Source organism: Mesoplodon densirostris, chromosome 17 (assembly GCF_025265405.1).
Source record: "Mesoplodon densirostris isolate mMesDen1 chromosome 17, mMesDen1 primary haplotype, whole genome shotgun sequence".
Taxonomy (NCBI): Eukaryota; Metazoa; Chordata; class Mammalia; order Artiodactyla; family Ziphiidae; genus Mesoplodon; species Mesoplodon densirostris.
Genome location: NC_082677.1, coordinates 11,695,375 through 11,708,247, shown reverse-complemented (window position 1 = coordinate 11,708,247; position 12,873 = coordinate 11,695,375). Strand labels below are relative to the sequence as shown.

The 12,873-nt window shown below is 42.9% G+C and overlaps 1 protein-coding gene across 1 annotated transcript in view; it reads left to right on the top strand.

The window, feature by feature from the left end:
- Nucleotides 1–12,873, top strand: part of DCLK1 (doublecortin like kinase 1) — a 325,118-nt gene that overhangs the window by 256,971 nt on the left and 55,274 nt on the right. The window contains exons 7-8 of the mRNA XM_060079609.1: nt 4,875–4,962; nt 7,881–7,989. Of these exons, the coding sequence (XP_059935592.1) occupies nt 4,875–4,962; nt 7,881–7,989 (197 nt within the window). The remainder of the gene's footprint in view (nt 1–4,874; nt 4,963–7,880; nt 7,990–12,873) is intronic.

The window sequence follows — 12,873 nt, the reverse complement described above, 5'->3', positions numbered from 1 at the left end:
TAAAACTTTGACCAAATGTTTATAACTTTTTACGTGTTTCAGTATTCATTCTGAGTTATGCATGTGTTTGCTATGCCGTAAACTTTAGGTTATGCGTTCTATGGAGAAAGCAGACAAGGGAATTTGGAAAAAGGAATTACTTTTGTGCCTTGTTTCAAGTAATGGAGCCTTATTAGTTATTGTAGATTGATGTCATCAACTTATTGTTCTCTACCCACTTGGAAAGTAAATGAATATATGTTTTTTTCTATATACACAGAGTCCCTTGGATTTCAAGCTCTCTACACAAAGGTTATGATTTAATTTTGTTATATGAGATCATCTTTAGACATTCTATAGGCCTCAAGTCAGGATCACCAAGACAATTATTTGAGTTTGTTAAATATTTGTTGGTTGTGTTTCCTTTATAAAATTGATCCAGTTGATTTCTAAATTCTTTTACTGCCATTTTCCAAAAAAAAAAAAGTTAAAGTAATAACTGCATGCCAAGACAGAATGTGAAGTGGAAACAATGTAATTATCCAGACAAAGCTAAAGTTATCTGGTGAGATTTTTCTACCTTGATTACATCATTTGGATCAATTGGATATTTTTGTAGTCATTATTCGGTGTGGACCCCAGCTGAGTGCCATTAATACAAATGGCAGGAGGAACTCATACCATTTTACGTTTGAAATGAACTGTTTTTTACTACATAGTCGTCAGATACATCTTGGTAAAATGTGGTTAGAACTGTTATGTCAGCTTTCTCACTTACTTCAAAAAAGTGTGATATGTTCTCCATCTGTTACATGATCCAAAGCTAAAGAGCTACACTTAGGATGTGTTCTTACTTAGGCCAGTGCTTTTATGAAGGTGTGCCATAAAAGCATCCAGGTGCCAGCAACCTGTCCACCTGGTTCCCATTAAATCTGCCTGGAAGCGACGACATTTCAAATGTCAGAATATCTCTTAGAGCAGCTAATTGCATTAAATTCTAACATAACTGTGTTTTGCACTGTACACCCATATGCCTTGGAATTCGCATACTGACTGAAGCAAACACAAAATCTTATCATCATGTATCCTATAAAATGGTTTACCTTCTCAGAAAAACCAAATAAGTAAATTGATTTCATTTATAAGCATGCAAAAATATAAGTGGGTCTTTTAGCTTCTGTAGGTCATAGATAAAGGCTGATTCATCTCATTGGGTTAATTCTAAAGAACAAGAACCTACACATTTTCCCTTTAGTATTTTCAAAATCCTTCAATCAGACTTATGGGCAATAATCACAATGTTCCCACGCCGTCTAAGGTAGTATATTTAGGAGTAGTTACCAGGGTACTCAAAGGGCTGTGGTGATTACTGAATGACTTCAACTGGGAGAGACAGCGAAAGTGTTAAGTGACAAAATCAGAATCCAAAAATAACGGGCTGGAAGGATATGAATGTAATAAATATGACATTAACATGAGTAAATGAGAAGTCTTAGACTTGATCCAAAACACCAGCCTCTCACATACAGAACAAGGATATCTAACACACTGTGAGCTCAGTGTAGGCTTAAAAGTTATGTTGTTACTGTTAAGCCAGTATGATCTTAAAGTGCATTAACATTCTATTCACAAGGAAGAAGGCTCTACCCTTCTCTCTCTGTGCTGGTCAGGGTACACCTAGAATATTGCATTTGTTTTGAGCACCAGCATTAACCAGAGAAATCGACAACTGGAGGGTCAAGGGGTCACGGGGCCCTGTCTGATGACTGACAACCCAGAAAACTGGGATTATTGAAATTGAGAAAGAAAAGACACAGAAGGGGCCAAGTTTCTCTTTCCAAATATCGGAAGCATTGTCCTATTGGGAAATGCACTGTACTGGGTGGCTCCAGAGGTGAGAGCTAAGAACATCAAATAGGAAACGTAGAGGGGCATCATTTGAACGAAACTTAAGGAAGAACTTTCTTTGCCTCATTAACAATTAGGGGGCTGCCTTAGGAAGTAATGTGTTCAGTATTGGAGGTGTTTGGACAGAGGCCATTTGACCACATGCCTGGGATTTTTGTAGTGGGCATTTGGTCTCTCAGTGGAAGTAAGGTAGAACAGGTAATATTTAAGGTCCATTTCAGTCCCTGAAATTCGTTGAATCCATGAATGGTCATTGTCTTGGAATAGTGTATAATGTTAACTATCTTACTTCTTTGGGGAAAAGAAGAGATAACACCGTTAGAAATTTAATACATTTATTTTACGTGATTTGAGCATAGTAAATAAAATGAGAACTTTCCGTTTTCAGAGTACCGTGTTTGTAATTAAATGTTTTTCTCTTACAATTGTCTGTTACCTTCAGACAGTATGAAATTTGAAATGACTTGGAGTATGTTTTTAAACCTAAAGTTGAAAATAAGCAATTTTAAACATAAGCAGACTTGTGTTAACCCTACTTTTTTTTTTTTTTTTTTTTTTTTTTTTAAACCAGAGCCTAAAAAACTTGAGGGGTTTTTTTGTTCATAAGGTGGAGAAAAACACAGCTGGCACTATGGCCAGCTTTCAGGGCATCAGATATTTGGTGGCACTATTGAAAATGCAATTCGTTAGTTGATAAGGCAGTTTAGTGAATAATATCCAGCGAGTTTATTAAACATTACAGTTTAAAAGATGTTTTCATATTATTTGGGTCAGAATTCTGTATTGAGTATCTGATGTTCTTATTAAAACAAGATTTTGGAATTGAGTCCATAAGTCGTGGACATCTTTGCTAGGAAATACGCTACTAGTCTATTAATTTGAATGCTTGATTCTGAAAGAATGTGTCTTTGTATTCTAAAATCTAAAACGCCATATGACAGGACAGCACCTGCCATCCCAAACCACAGTGTGTCTGCGTCATTAAACACCATTTGTGATGCTGCTGGAAGAAATTCAAGGATCAGAAGGCCCAGAAGACAAAGTCTACATTTTAGACATTTCCTTACTGCTTTTCTGCTTGGAACACCATGTGTCTACAGCACAAGCAACGACACAAGGGATAAAAGATCTCCCTGTTCTGGAAAACACACACCTTCCCCTCAAATGCGGTAGCGTTAATGTTTCTTTTCTCCAGACCTCGACATCGTACATATGCCTTGTCTCAGCCGTGTATTCCAATATTATAAATATCAGGTTTTCACAAACAAACATCCGTAAAAGTCAGAAGAGCACACTTATAGGCTCCTACATTTATAGTGCCTTCGACAGTGTTGGTTATGACAACACAGTTAGTGTCCCAGCAAGAAAAACTCTGTTTCAGGGTCACAATCTGAATCCTTTCTGGCCTGCCACAGGACAAATGCGTGCTTCTGGTCACAAAGGGAGTTTGAATGAGAGAGGATGGAAACAGCTCAAGTCACCAGGCTGATGGATTGGGGGATTATTACAGTACTGGAAAATAAAACGCACATCACACAGACTAGGTGACCTTCAGGCATGTGGTGTACTAGAGTAACCACAAAACTTCTAGAAAGTCCTATGAGGAAGCAGATGCATCAATGTCATGAATTTAACTTGTATTCCCATCGTGTCACCTGTCAGCTTTGATGAATGAACTCATCCCATGGAACGTGGCCATCTTAGCGCACCCAGGAGAATGTGCTATGGCAGTTGACTCAAGTGGCGCTGCAGTGACTGAAGTAGCGTTTGCCCGATTATATTCATCCCTTGGGTGAAAACTAAAATCTCTGAATTTCCTGATATTGTTGGGCGTAATGACAGTACGTAAACCTTCTCTTCCTACTTACTTTGTGCGCAGTTAAGGCTGGATGGAATGGGGAGGAGGTTGAAGGGAGACAGGTAAGCAGAGCAGAAGTAGGTCACCTTTGCTTCTCGCCACCTCTTCATTATTAATTCAACTACAGACGCTCTCTCCCTTCTCTCTGCTCCACAGACAGCCGGCACCATGCGCCAGTGCCGCCCCTCACCGCCTCCAGGCTCCCATCAGGCCAGCCAAGTGGATAAACCCAGGGAAACAGAAGGAGGATCTTTTAGGACAAGCTGTGTTCACTATTTAGAAATAGCATTGAAATGTGCAAATTGGTTTCTCAAGGGATAGATAGAGGAATGGAAAGATTCATTGTTAAAGAACTGCCTCGTGGCTGATCACAGTATTAAATATTTGGTATTGTTTCATCCTCTGAGCTTTGTAATATAGTCGTTACCCTGTTTGCTCTCATGGGTCTTGGGTCCAGATACACCCAAAATTTACAAAGGAATCACAGGCTTAGGCTTTCAGTTCTATCTTTGCCTCAGGAGTAAAAGTAATAAGTAAATGTTTCTTGCTATGTAACATTTAATGTGTCAATAACTTGCTTAGTGCTTATGCCTTTATCTCAAAGTGGAATTAAGAAACCCACTCTTTAACCTTTCTCCAAGGATGTGGCAAAGCTGAATATTTTTTAAAGGATATTCCATAAAAAACAAACTGAAGAAAAATTTTTTCTATGGTACTAATAGAAAAAAAAAAAAAAAAAAGAGAGAGAGAGATCAGAATGACCCCTTATCTGAAGCCTGTTTGCAGATGAGAGTGTGGAAGAGTGAGGTGAGATACCTCAAATCTGCCAAACCTAAACAGTGAGCAAAAGAATGCGAATTTTGAGAAAAAGAAATAAAAAGTCATGGAACATCCAAATGGACAATGATGAGCCTGACTTAGTTAACGCCATCTATTATTGGGTAATAGGGTCGGGGGAGAGGTAGTCCTAACTGAATAGTCTTAAGAACCTCCCTTTCCTAGTGTTAAGACCAATTTCTCCCTGGTGGTGGGTACGGTTACCTCCCGAGATTCTGGGCTGGGCACAGCACCTGGAGACTCGGGTAGTGGGACCGAGGATGTTTATTCTCTGTTTCTGTTTCCCCCCCAGAGCTCTCAGCATGGCGGCTCCTCCACTTCGCTTGCATCCACCAAAGTCTGCAGCTCGATGGATGAGAACGACGGACCTGGAGAAGGTGGTGAGTTTTGGACTTGGTGTCTGAGGAGAAGGCTCAGCTTGTACTTGGGCAGAGGATGGGCCGGCTTAATTTACACCCACCAGGAAACTGTCTCTTCTCCAGCAGAATGAGCCTGAAGCAGCTTCAGAGGCTCATAGCAAGGGGGTAGGATTGAACGTGGCTCCCACCAGGGACGGTATCTACTCTCGGGGGCCAGGAAGAGGGAGTTAGCCTAATGTGGAGGCGTTTCCCATCCTCTGAAGGTATAAGCAACCTAACTAAGGCCAGCTATTGCCCACTTTGCAAATAAAAGGGGGTAATTGTTGCCTTTGTTGTTCCAAATTCTGTTCACTTTTGGAACAAGAAAGACATCTTTACTCGTGGCCTCTCCCGTTGCGGAGCACAGGCTCCGGACGCGCAGGCCCAGCAGCCATGGCTCACGGGCCCAGCCGCTCCGCGGCATGTGGGATCTTCCCGGACCAGGACACGAACCCGTGTCCCCTGCATCGGCAGGTGGACTCTCAACCACTGCGCCACCAGGGAAGCCCCTACATCTTTACTCTTTTGCTTGACTGTGATAGCCCTGCAGTCCCTCTGTCTCTCTACTAGATGATATTGAAAGAGATTGTGTTAGGAGAGAAGCACACACTCTAACTTAAGTGAAGTCAACATGTGAAAATCTGGCTTTACAGAAAGAATGAATTGATGGCAATTGCAAAAATATTCTTTGGACCTTAAGTGAATTCACTTCAGAAAGTGGTGAGATGACGTGGATTCCAGAATAGACTTTTTTGCTAACTCCTGGGTTGTTTTAGATAAGCCTCTTCTGCTCTCCACATCTCAGTTTTTCTTCTATGAAATGGAGATTGTAATATATGCCTATTTCCTCCCTGGGGGTTATTATCAGGCTCAAATCAATTATGAGAAAGTATTTAGAAACTAAAGTATAAAACTGATATGATCAAGCCACTGTTACAGAATCGGCACCCCTTATTTGTTTTAAATAATATTTAATTTTCCGATAAAGTACCGTTTGGGGGAAACACTTTTATTATGTTACGTGAGATACCTGACTTACCCAAGGATTATTTCCTGACTACCATGTAATATCAGACTTTTTTGGTATTTCCAGAAGTATGGAATTCAGCCATCCAGAAGCCTCTTTTGTTCCAATGCGTTTTATTTACCTAATGAAATGAAATGGTCCTTGACGGAGCCTTTTTGGCTAAGTCTTCTTAGCCAAAAGCCTAAAAGATACATTTTTTTTCAATAGTCAGGAAAAAAGTCCCAAGCCATGTGCTCCAGATGGGTGCCCAGTGGAAGGACGGATGGAAGTACCTCCCTGCGTTTCCCGTCGGAAGCCAGGGTTGCCTCTGACAGCTAAGGATGGTTACTTTTACTATCCGTGTAGTAAAGAGCCTTAAGACCGCGTCATCCGAGAGATATTTTGTAAATTCGGGTGCTTTGCAGTGGATTTGAAACTTCTCCAACCATTTTCTGTAATAACCATGGGCGAGACAAAAATCCCCAGGCTGAATCCTTCAAACGGAGGCAAAATTGTGGCTTCTTTGGTTTGGGGTGAGATGGACGGTGGGGTGGGGGGAGTGGAGGTAAGTCCCCAGGTCTCGCTCTATTCCGGAGACCACTGAGATAGCTTCTAGTGGGTTAAACGTAAAATGTCACCTGCAAAGAGGTGCAGAGGTTGCACAAATGCCGAGGACAAAAGCAGCAGCAGCAAATGTCCTACATTTGAACACGCTTTCCAGAAATTTCCTCCACTCTAGAATCCAGAGTGGTGCAGACTGGAAATGATCACAAAACCAGAATAAGTAAGGGTCCTAAAGCAGCATTCTGCTGATTGTGAGTTTCCATTTCCCGTTCCCCAACCCTGCAGACTAAACTCAAGGAGAACACGGAAATCACCAAGAAAGCCCATTTGCCACCTACGGTTTTAATTTTATTTTGAGAAGAAATGTTTAGTCTCAGTTTATGATTAAAGGTCAGAAAAGGAGCACATTTAGAAAGCACACTAGGCTTCCATCACATTTTGTATTCAGGTTGCCTGAGGGAAAGCCAGGATTTATAACTTTAAAGCATGTAAATTTTAGAGCCCAGCTATAAAAGCCTTTTTATACCCCTAAGATGTTAAAGGTTATCCATTGTATTTATGTGACCTAAGTGTGGCTTATTTAGTTTTATGGCCTTAGATATTTAAAGCATTATCAGGCATTTGTAAAATATTTCAAAATGCATTTTAAGGGGGAAAATGCGTTACGTTAGTGGCACTAACATAATTGAAACTACAAAACTGTTCTGTTCACAGACATAATAGATATTGCAGTTTTAACTCAACATCTGCTGCTCAGGTTGCTGGTGAGAAATTTGTCTAAAATCTGCTCATTGATACTGGGGAGGGGTGGCAATCATTGCTTTAGTTCATAAGGAATTTTACGGAGATCTCTATTTCAGGATGTCGTAAAGCTAAGTGTCCAAACAGCAGGCATTTTTCATACTTGTACAATGTCAGGCGGCCCATAGTCCCTTATGAACTGCATTTTCCTCCCTACCTAGGAAGGTCATTTTTCTGGACACCATGGGTATGCAGTAAACGCTATTGATCAAATTGGCACGAAATGAAAAGTGAACCTTCCTCCTCAGAATCCCCACTGCGGCCGAAAGCATAAGTTGCTCTTACCTAGGTGGCAGTGGAACCCATACATTTTACGTTTCCTTTTAGTTTATCATTTGTCTTAGTAATAACGGATGATGATGCAATGTCGGCGAGGAGGTGGGAGTCGGGGACTGGCCTCCCTATACAGAAAATGACATATTGACGCTGAATCAGTTCCAGTCTATTAGATGATACTTCTAAACGTCTCTTTTGTGCAACATCTGTGTTCCCTTTTCTACCAATAAAAACATACTAATGATTCTTTCAGAAGTGCTGGAGGAAGGCTTCCAGATTCCAGCCACAATAACAGAACGATATAAAGTCGGAAGGACAATAGGAGATGGAAATTTTGCTGTTGTCAAGGAATGTGTAGAAAGGTGAGAAGGATATCATTTGCATTGAGCTTTAAAGGAAGCACTTGGCGTTATGTTTTCCGAGACAGCGTTTTTATTTGCGGTCTGTGGCACATATGGAATAGGTTAATGTCTCAACTCCAGATGTAAAAAAATATTTAAAAGAAAGGAAAGCCCATCTAACAACAGATTTGAAAAATGTAGTGATTCCTGGGGACAATCTATAAATTAAGGACTTTGATTTTTCTTTTTAATGTACTCAGCAAAACTTTGCCAGAGCTTTCAGGTAAGTCCTCTTATTTTGTTAAAAAAACAAACAAACAAACAAAAAGAACTATTGAATAGTTTTTTCAGCACTTTTTGGAGACATTTTGTAAAGGTCAGAACATTCTTATATGGGGTGTATATCTCTAACATATAACTTTCATAAAATTAAATACAGTAACTTCAAAAAACTTCAAAATGTATCTGTTCTGATCCTGACGAAAACAGCATTTAGTACATTAAAATGTTTTAAAATGAATGAGCTAGGCACTCTTGTGGGCCAAAGGGAAGGACTTAGAGTGAAAAGTTTATCCCTGGGACCTTGATACCTAATCAAGGACAGTAGCTGGGGCTACTGGTTGGAGAAGTGACAAGTAATAGTCATAGCCCAGATCAAGACTGCCTCAAACCCTAAGCCCAGCGTGAGATTTGGAGTTCGTTTCTTAAGGGGGACCCGGTCAGCCAGCAACTTTCTCTCAGGGCTGCTGAGCAGAGTACTGGGTAGCCGGGGACACCCACCTGGTCCTTCAGGGAGTGTGTCCGCTGGCTTCCTGGGGGCTGGTCTGGGCTGAGCACCTTCCCCACTGCTTTTCTCTGCTCCGCTTTCGCCTACTCCCTGGGAGGGGGCCCTGTGCGCTGCCGAGTTCTCAACACTGTGTGGAAAGAATGCTTTTATCTCCACCTCCGCTCAGAGAGGACGTCTCAGACTAGAGGCTCTGTCTGCAAGGCCCAGAACTTATTTTTCTCCAGGTCCTTTGACTTAGCAATGAAGATCCAGGCCACGTTAGAGCTGGACGTCTGCCCAGGGCCTCAGACACCGTGAGGGTCCTGAGTTTGGCCAGTGACCACTGATTTGCGTCCCTTCACCCTTTGCCCGACTAAGGTAGTGGAGCCCTCCTTAGGCTCCCCTGGGGCAGTGGGTCTCAGACTTTGCCCCACTCAGCATAGCAGCTGGGCCAAGCCATTCCTGAGGACGGTGACAGCGACCCCTAGAGCAGCCGCTCTGGGTTGGGGACGGGCATGAGTGACAGGCAGCTTGAAAAACCCCTTTGCGGATCCTGCTACCCCGCTTTTCCCCTCTCCCCCTCAGTCCCCCACTCCCACCAGGAAGCTTGACCATCTGTTGCATGACTGAGAAATACAGAAATTTTCCCATGACTTTCCTGGGCCTCACACCTCCTCAAACAGGAGCAGCCAGTGTTTACTGAGCATAAACTATATATAAGGCCCTTAACTTACGATACTTCATTTAATTTTCATAATAATCCCATAGTTATGGGATTCTTATATATAATCCCAAACTGTTTCCATCTCATATAAATAATGCCCGGAGAAGCTAGATGCCCAAGTAAGTTAAGTACTCAGCTAGGAAGTACTTAGCAAGGCGTGGATGCAAGTTCAGCTCCAAAACCCACGCCTTTGGACCACCCTGCGCCAGTGCCTCCTGCCTCAGACCAGGGGTGTTCCGTAAGAAAGTGGCTTCGCTGAGCCAAAGTCACACACAACACATTTGTCCCTGTACAAAGAAGACAGAAGTTAAGTCGGGAAAGCCATCCCCAAAGTAATGGGTGGAAGTGTGTGTGCATTTATATAATTTTATATTTCATTGATACCTTTTACTGATAGCAGACCCGGCCCTTTTAAACTTAATTTCCTCTGCAGCAGAAAACCCCGTGTCTGGCAGATCCCCGTGCCCTTCCCCCGCGGCGCCTGGTTCCTTGCCAGGGTGTGTCATCTGTTGCGTTTGGAGTGGTGGCCATGTGCTCATCCTCGGAACACGATAGCATCTCAGTCCCACAGTCCCGGTCTTCCCTTGATAGAAATTTATCATTTCTCCATCCTAAATTAATTTCTTTCTTTCTGGTTTGGATTGTGTTCGTTTTGCATGAGTTCACCTCGTGGGCCTCATACGAATCGTCAGAGTCTAAACACCAGATCGCTCCCCAAAAGTTAGTATTCGGCTCCCGCGGAACAGGGACATATGGCATCTGCCCTCTCTCCCCAGAGGTATCACGAAACAATCTTTTAATATTTTCCAGAGGTCCAGGAAAATAAAAGGGGACTAAGAATGTTTTGAATGGCGCACACTGCTTGCGGGGGTGCGTTCTGTCCTATTTTAAAGGACGAATATGTATTAAAAAGAGCAAGTACACCTCTCCTCCGTTAATAATATGCTGTGTCACAGGGAAGGTTTTCCTGCAGTAATGGATGCAGTAACATTGCTGCAGAGGCCGGCCCTCCCCTGGTCCCGTGCCAGCACATCCCGTCCTAGGGGATGCCAGGGCTGTTTCGATTTCTGCCTATCTCCCCATAGCAGTCTCGAGTGGCCTCAGGAGCCCTGAGGACATGCTAAAGGACGTTGGTGGACTTTTGAAGTTGTTTGGCGGAGCCTTTCGAAGCCCCAAAGAAAACTCAAAAGCACTAGGGAGAGGTCCGAGCACGGGTAGAGGGCTCACGATGAGACACCCTTCATCCCTGGCTTCCTGGCTCTGTGTGGACTAATTACCGCTCAAGCCTCGGGTACCAGTGATACGGTCGTGAGCAGGGACAGTGTCTCAGGTGGCTCCTGGTCCTCTTCCCCACCTGCACTGCTTGCACGTTTTGGCACCGTAGGCATCAGAACTGGATTAAAATTCTAGCTGCTCGTGATTCCCTCTTTCTCTCCTCCACCTGTAAACCCAAAGAACTACACAATGCAATGAAGGTAGGCAGGCCCAAACCCACCCGAACGAGCTAAGACTTTAGTGTCAGCAACATGGGTTGCATCCACCTAGAAAATCTTCAGAATTTTCAAGAGCCGGGTACCTACAGTTGGAAAGCATTTCCTTCTGAAGTGGGATTTGGAGGATGAATCAACATGAAGAACTTTAAGTATCTCTCAGCTACCTGACAGTGTTCTTTCCTCTTTCCTTCCTAAAGATGCTCTGGCACCTCTAGCCATAGGGCCCAAGTTCAAATTCAAAATAAAACTCTACTCTGAAGATGTTTGACAAGACACTCTGGGATGCCTCAGTTTTCTGCTTTACAGAGGAGGCTGAGATTTAGCTTTATTATGATTACTTGGTAAACAAAGGGTGCTGTTTACCAACCCCTCTTTCCTGGGGGAGGGGGTCTTTCTGTCACTATCCTAACTGCCACCAGCCTCTGGAGTTTTCACAACTCCACCAACATGTTTGGAGCCCCTGCTAGTTCAGGCCTATGCTGGGCCATTTCCAGGGCTACAAAGAGAGTCAAGACATGGCCCCTTTGCTTGAGAACCTGATGCATAAGCAAAGGATTGCCTTGAAATTCAGTAAATGCTATGTCAGAGGAATGCCTGGGAAGCCACATTTCCTCTTCCACACGATCTTTGTAAAAATCTTCAAAACAGAGCAAACAACAAAAGCACGTTGGTCCAGAGCACCCTTTTCATAAACATTCTGCTGCTCTCCAGGGCTGAGGGAAAGGGTGAGAAGAAGACCGCCCCAGGGCTGAGAATCATTCAGTTAAACAAGACAGCTTTCTCCAAACCATTTTTAGTACAAACCTGAAAAAGTAGATTTAGTTCAACTTTGTAAAATTCAGACATTTCTCCCTAGTAGTTCGAGCTCTAGCCTTGGGTCAAACTTAATAGGAAAGTGACTTTACAAATTGAGTTCCTGTAGACAAGGAGGAAAGCAAAGCTTGTTCTGCTGTTGCCGCTTTGGCTGTGGCATTTGAGGTTTCTGTAATTTCATAAAAGGTCAAGAATATGATTTCAGGAGCATACAAGCAAATGGCCTGGATGTTCCACAGCAATCCAGGTGTCTTCTCTCCTTCTTGACACACGGAACTGTAGACTCCTTGAGGTCAAAGACCAGGTCTCTATCACCTCTGTAGCCACCAAAGAACCATGCTCATTACTGCTTGCTGAATGATTACCTGGGGGCAGTGGTCCTCAGAGTTTAGGGTACGGAGGAAGGCAGATATTTTATTTGAGGTTTTATTTTTTGCCAAATGTTTTCATTTACCAACTTAAAGCAAGCAGTGAAGTTTTTATTCTTATGGTGTACATTTAGTCCTAGCACCTGTTTTTAGTCTCATTTTCCAGATTCAGCTACTTTCCTATAAATATGCACTTCTAGTAATTAAGGATTTTATTGTGACTTTATAGTTCTGTCCTCAAGAAATCCAGAAAGAAACCTTTCAGTATTCATTTTGGTGGTCCTCCACAGGGCTCGCTGTCTGATATAAAATACGGGTAAATCTAATTGAGTGTTTAATCCTATTTTGTAAGGTTCTGGGTAGTCAACCCACAAGGTCCTTTTTCCTAGTAAGCTCTAGGGCCACTGCAGCCCAGGTTTGCTTGCATTTTCCCCTCAGCTGTAGGCTTAGCATCTAACCTGATTGTTTGGTGTCCTGGAAGCCAGTACACCCTCTCGTTCCCTGGGAATTCTGCTCCTTGTCTATCCGGCTGTAGAGGAGGATTTTCAGCCTTCCTGGGTCCCACACCAGCTCTCTGCTTTGAGTGTAGCAAGGCTGAAGTGTTACTCATTCTAGGGAAACAGAGGATCAATTGGTAGCCATGGGGAGGACAAAGCCAAGAACTTCCTTGATCTTCTGACCAGCACCATCCCACATCCATCCCCTTTGTGGAGGCACTGAATCCAAGTGTCGGCTCCATTC